At 45.0% G+C, this 6,000-nt stretch overlaps 1 protein-coding gene across 1 annotated transcript in view; it reads left to right on the top strand.

The window, feature by feature from the left end:
• The first annotated feature begins 1,897 nt into the window (after positions 1-1,897).
• SLIT1 (slit guidance ligand 1) overlaps positions 1,898-6,000 on the top strand; it is a 366,291-nt gene continuing 362,188 nt past the window's right edge. The window contains exon 1 of the mRNA XM_077258294.1: positions 1,898-2,501. Coding sequence (XP_077114409.1) covers positions 2,308-2,501 — 194 coding nt within the window. The 5' untranslated portion in view covers positions 1,898-2,307. The remainder of the gene's footprint in view (positions 2,502-6,000) is intronic.

The raw sequence follows: 6,000 nt of genomic DNA, 5'->3' as shown, positions 1-6,000 counted from the left end.
GTGTGGGGGCATCATACTGTGTGGGGGACTGTGGGGACATAATACTGTGGGGGGGCTGTGGGGGCATCATACTGTGTGGGACACTGTGGGTGCATCATACTGTGTGGGTGACTGTGGGGGCATCATACTGTGTGGGGGACTGTGGGGGCATCATACTGTGTGGGACACTGTGGGTGCATCATACTGTGTGGGTGAGTGTGGGGGTATCATACTGCTGGGGGGGTAACTATGGGGGCCTCATAATGTGAAGGGGTCACTATGGGGCTTCATTATGTGCTTGGGGGAACTGTGGGTGCATCATACTGTGTGGGGGACTGTGAGGGCATCATACTGTGTGGGGGACTGGGGGGCATCATACTGTGTAGGGGACTGTGGGGGCATCATACTGTGTGGGGGACAGTGGGTGCATCATACTGTGTGGGGGGACTGTGAAGGCATCATACTGTGTGGGGAACTGTGGGGGCAACATACTGTGTGGGGGACTGTGGGGGCATCATACTGTGTGGGGGACTGTGGGTGCATCATACTGTGTGGGGGACTGTGGGGGCATCATACTGTGTGGGTGACTCTGGGAGCATCATACTGTGTGGGGGACTGTGGGGGCATCATACTGTGTGGGACACTGTGGGTGCATCATACTGTGTGGGTGACTGTGGAGGCATCATACTGTGTGGGGGACTGTGGGTGCATCATCTTGTGTGGGGGGACTGTGGAGGCATCATGCTGTGTGGGGGACTGTTGGGGCATCATACTGTGTGGGTGACTGTGGGTGCATCGTACTGTGTGGGGCACTGTGGGGGCATCATACTGTGTGGGGGTCTGTGGGGGCATTATACTGTGTGGGGCACTCTGGGGGCATCATACTGTGTGGGGGACTGTGGGGGCATCATACTGTGAGGGGCACTGTGGGGGCATCATACTGTGTGGGGGACTGTGGGGGCATCATAATGTGTGGGGGACTGTGGGGGCATCATACTGTGTGGGTGACTCTGGGGGCATCATACTGTGTGGGGGACTGTGGTGGCATGATACTGTGTGGGGGACTGTGGTGGCATCATACTGCATAGGGGACTGTGGTGGCATGATAGTGCGTGGGGGACTGTGGGGGCATCATACTGTGTAGGGGACTGTGGGGGCATCATACTGTGTGGGGGACTGTGGGGGCAACATACTCTGTGTGAGGGACTGTGGGGGCATCATACTGTGTGGGGGCAACATACTCTGTGTGAGGGACTGTGGGGGCATCATACTGTGTGGGGGACTGTGGGGGCAGCATACTGTGTGGGGGACTGTAGGGGCAACATACAGTGTGGGGGACTGTGGGGGCAACATACTGTGTGGGGGACTGTGGGGGCAACATACTGTGTGGGGGACTGTGGGGGCATCATACTGTGTAGGGAACTGTGGGGGCATCATAATGTGTGGGGGCATCATAATTTGCTGGTGGCATTTCTGCACCCTTCGGGATAAGTAATGAAGTCCCAGCTGTCAATCAAATATGTTTTGCTCCAATCCTGCAACCTCCGCCCGGTGGGGGACCCTCCGCTGGAGCGAAAAGTAAAAGTTTTAGCTTAAAAAAAAAAGAGTTTTTATTTTTATTTTTAATGAAAGCTCTGCACCATTGTGGGGCACTGATATTCCCCATTTGTCTTATTATTTTAGCAAGGTGCTGAGTGCTAGGAGGGAGCGGTGCCTGTGTGTTGTCTGCAGTTTGGTCAATGAGCCCCCTCCTCTCCCCTTGCTGTTCTGTAGGGGGTAAAGCCCTGCACACCAGACAGGAGGAGGGAGCAGGGAGGAGTCAGCCTGATATTGGTGTGTCTCCCCATTGATGGATGACTGCTGTTCTGTGCCTGTGTGAGCCTTCTCTGCCTCTTATTTATACTGGTACCAAGCTCCAGACAGAGAGCAGAGGAGAGCAGGCTCAGTGTGCACAGGGAACTCCAGGCACAGAAACACAGGAGCAGACTTCCTGCAAAGAGACCAGAGCACTAGGAAGGTGCTGGCTGCATTGTGAGAGCAGCATTTTCCTAGCAGCCTGAGAGCAAAAAAGGATTACTGAGTCTTTGTAACACTCCAAGATTGCAATTGTTACAATATATTTTTTTATTATTATTTTTTATTATTTTTTCTTTTCCATTCTGGGATTTGCCAAGGATTTTTTGTTATTATTTTTTTCTGGAGGGGGGTAGAAGAAGCTACCTGGATCCTTTATTTTTAAATTTATTTTTTATTTTTTTTGGCTTCAGGACTCTTGATGATTTAAAGGGCTCAGCGCAGTGTTTAGGCTGGAACCCTTCTTCTGGCAGCATGGCTGTAAGGGGATCTTCTAGCTTCTCATTGTGGCTCAGAGCTGGAGTGTGGATACTGGCTTGGAGCAGCATCTGCCAAGTGTGTGCCAATGGATGCCCGGCTCTGTGCTCCTGTAGCGGAACCACTGTGGATTGTCATGGGTTGGGTCTAAAAATGGTTCCGAAAAATATCCCAAGGAACACGGAGAGGCTGTAAGTAGGAGCCGAGAGACTTTCTTATTAGATTGATAGTTGAACGTGTTCTTCTGCGGATGCAGATTATTTATCGTGTTGCATGTTGTTGATACATTTTGTTTCCGTTGTTTTTTATTTCATTTATTTTTTTTTACCTATTTTGTAAACAGTAGATACAAAGGCGAAAACTGTGGAAATTTACTTCCCAAGGTTCTTTTCTACTGTTATAGTAGTTCCGCACCTCGGATATTGTTTGGACTGTTCGGCTGCGTTCCCACCATGAGCTTTTGGTGCGTTTTTGACGCTGCGTGTTCCAGTTCCAGCAAAGTGGATGTGATTTATAGACGTCTCCTGTCCGCTGCGCTTCTTTTTTACTCACCGTAAACTGACGTGCGGTACTTTTGTCAATCTCTCTTGCGGGTACGCTGAGTTTTCTGTGCGGAATTTCCCCATAGAACTGCATTAGATGCGGAAAATCTGCAGGTAAAAAATGCACATTTGACTTTAGCGCATCAAAAAGTGCACGCAAAAACGCAATAAAAAGAGCTAGTGAACTAATTTAAATATTAGGTGCCGAATTTCTACATCAAAAACTCACCGAAAACTCGTCATGGGGTCGTAGTTCCCACTATGGTGAGTTTTTGATGTTGCAGATTTCTTGCACCCTTTAAGTACAGTAGGTAACTTTTCAGTTTTTTTTTTAAATCTCATCGTGGGGTCGTAGCCTTATATTGACCATATTGGCACCCACTTCCCCCAATTACCATCATTACACTCTTTCTATTATTCTTTGGACGTTATAGCGGGGTCGCCTGTAAAAGCTTCAAAGCCTCATAATGATCTTACCCTTGGAGCAATGAATAGGAAACATGTTACATGTAACAAACCGGGAGCTGAAAAGTACAAAAATATATTTTTTTTGCATTTTTTTTTTAATGCATGGGGTTTTAATGATTGTGGTAAATGTTGTTTTTTTGCAGGTTTTTTTTGAGGGGGTTGTAGTCAGAAAGAATTGACATTTTGCTGCTTTTTTCTGCATGCGCTGTAGATAAGTTTAACCATTGCAATCAATAGGAAGTTTATTCACAAAGTACTTGAAGTGGTTTTTCATATGGATATTGTAGCAGAATCCTCTCCAACATCCGCACCGTGTGAACGAACCCCTAAGTTCTGCTATGTCTCTCTCATTTATTTTCTTACTGAAGAGAGTAAAACTTGGTTGGTTGTTACATGTGACTGGGAAAAGTTGCAGTGAAATGTATGAAGTGGTGTCACTGCTGCGGAGCTGAGCTGTATATGTCATTAGGGAGCAGATGGTTATCGGAGGAGATTGCACTTTGGGTTTTTCTCTGCAGTTTCAGGGTACATGGAGCTAATGGTGAAGGGCTGCGAGACTCGCGAGCTGAGCACATGAGGTTTTCAGGTTTTATTTTGAATGGTTTTTATGCATTTGTGATACATATGGATCCCGGTAAAGAGCTGTATATTCCATGATCACTGGCCATTATAAAGTGCAATCTCTGTGTCTTCCCTAATATCTTGTATCTTATTGGCCATGGTAAAAAAAAAAAATGATCCGTGACGTTTGACCATTTCGCAAACATGTTTCCTGTCCGTACGTATGGAAATTGCTAGATGGGATATTATATCTAAGCACTTTATGTTTGCAGAAATAGATTATTAAAGGGTTATTCCTCCAAAACATGGGATAGCTGAGGGTCCGACTACTTGAAACCCCAGCGATCCCGAAAACAGATCTCTGGAAACCCCAAGAATTGAGATTTTGCAAAATGGATGGAGCAGAGGCCGAGCATGTCCACCCCCGCTGCATTTAGGATGGGCCTGCAGAGCCCCGTTCATGGGGTTAGTATTCTTAGGTCAGTCCCACGGTGATCAGTAAGTTGTCCCCTCCTATCACATGGATATGGGATAATTTAATATTTTTAGTAATAACCATTTAACTTTTAGGCTTCCGTTCTCATGATGAGCCTTTGGTGACTTTTTGATGTTGCAGATTTTCTGCACCTATTAAGTAAAATCGGTTACTTGTGTTTTTTCAAAACTCGGCAACATCAAAAACTCATGAAAAACTCATCTTGGGAATGTAGTAAAAAACAAACAATGTATCTAACCCTGGAGACCAAGACTTATTGCTACAGGGATACAGATGTGGAGTGTCCACGGATCAAACTCACCCAATCAAGTCTGTGAGTCAGTGAAACCTTGGAAAGCACACTGATGGCCTCCTAGTTGTACCCTAGTGCCATGCGGTTTTGTTTAATATTTGTTTGATAGGAGAATCTACCAAAGACTCACCCAAAATACTGATGACAAACTGACCCAAAACACTGATGAAAACCAGACCCCAAACACTGATGACGATCTGACCCAAAACACTGATGACAATCTGATCCAAAACACTGATGACAATCTGATCCAAAACACTGATGACAATCTGATCCAAAACACTGATGACAATCTGACCCAAAACACTGATGACAATCTGACCCAAAACACTGATGACAATCTGACCCAAAACACTGATGACAATCTGACCCAAAACACTGATGACAATCTGACCCAAAACACCAATGACAATCTGACCCAAAACACCGATGACAATCTGACCCAAAACACTGATGACAATCTGGCCCAAACACTGATGACGATCTGACCCAAAACACTGATGACAATCTGATCCAAACACTGATGACAATCTGACCCAAAACACCGATGACAATCTGACCCAAACACCGATGACAGTCTGACCCAAACACCGATGATAATCTGACCCAAACACCGATGACAGTCTGACCCAAACACCGATGATAATCTGACCCAAAACACCAATGACAATCTGACCCAAAACACCAATGACAATCTGACCCAAAACACCAATGACAATCTGATCAAAAACACTGATGACAATCTGATCCAAACACTGATGACAATCTGATCCAAACACTGATGACAATCGGTCTTTTTTTTGCATACAAGAAAAATCACTAAAGTCTGAATGAAGCCAAAGTTTACTGTGTTTTTCCAAAGGTTTGTCCATTGTCAGTAGTTTTATTAGTTATTACAGTATAAAGTTGTTCGTTACTTTGAGGCGAGCTCTATGACTTAACACTTGAAGAAAGGTCCCAGTTCTGCTCAGGCAAAGTTTATCCATAATGGTATTTTAACTTTTTTTTTAGCTTTGTGAAACATTCCTGAAGCAATAAAATTAAACATCCATTTGTCCCTAGAAATGTACGGATAGGTCAGAAATAATCCTTTAACCTAGAAAACTTCTTAATATCAAATAATATTTGCTTTAGTACATAAAGTCTATAACATGATTTGATGAATGCTGAAAGTGCGAGAATCTAGTACGGAATCGCACTGGGTAATTCTGTCCTGAAAAGTTCATTTTTATATTGGAAATTTCATCCCAAAAGTTCCGCCTTCCTCATCACTAAATATCCTACAAAATGTCATGAGCTGTCGCCTATCAACCGAGGTGCGACTATAAGGC

Source organism: Ranitomeya variabilis, chromosome 4 (assembly GCF_051348905.1).
Source record: "Ranitomeya variabilis isolate aRanVar5 chromosome 4, aRanVar5.hap1, whole genome shotgun sequence".
Taxonomy (NCBI): domain Eukaryota; kingdom Metazoa; phylum Chordata; class Amphibia; order Anura; family Dendrobatidae; genus Ranitomeya; species Ranitomeya variabilis.
This window is presented reverse-complemented; position numbering and strand designations above follow the sequence as displayed.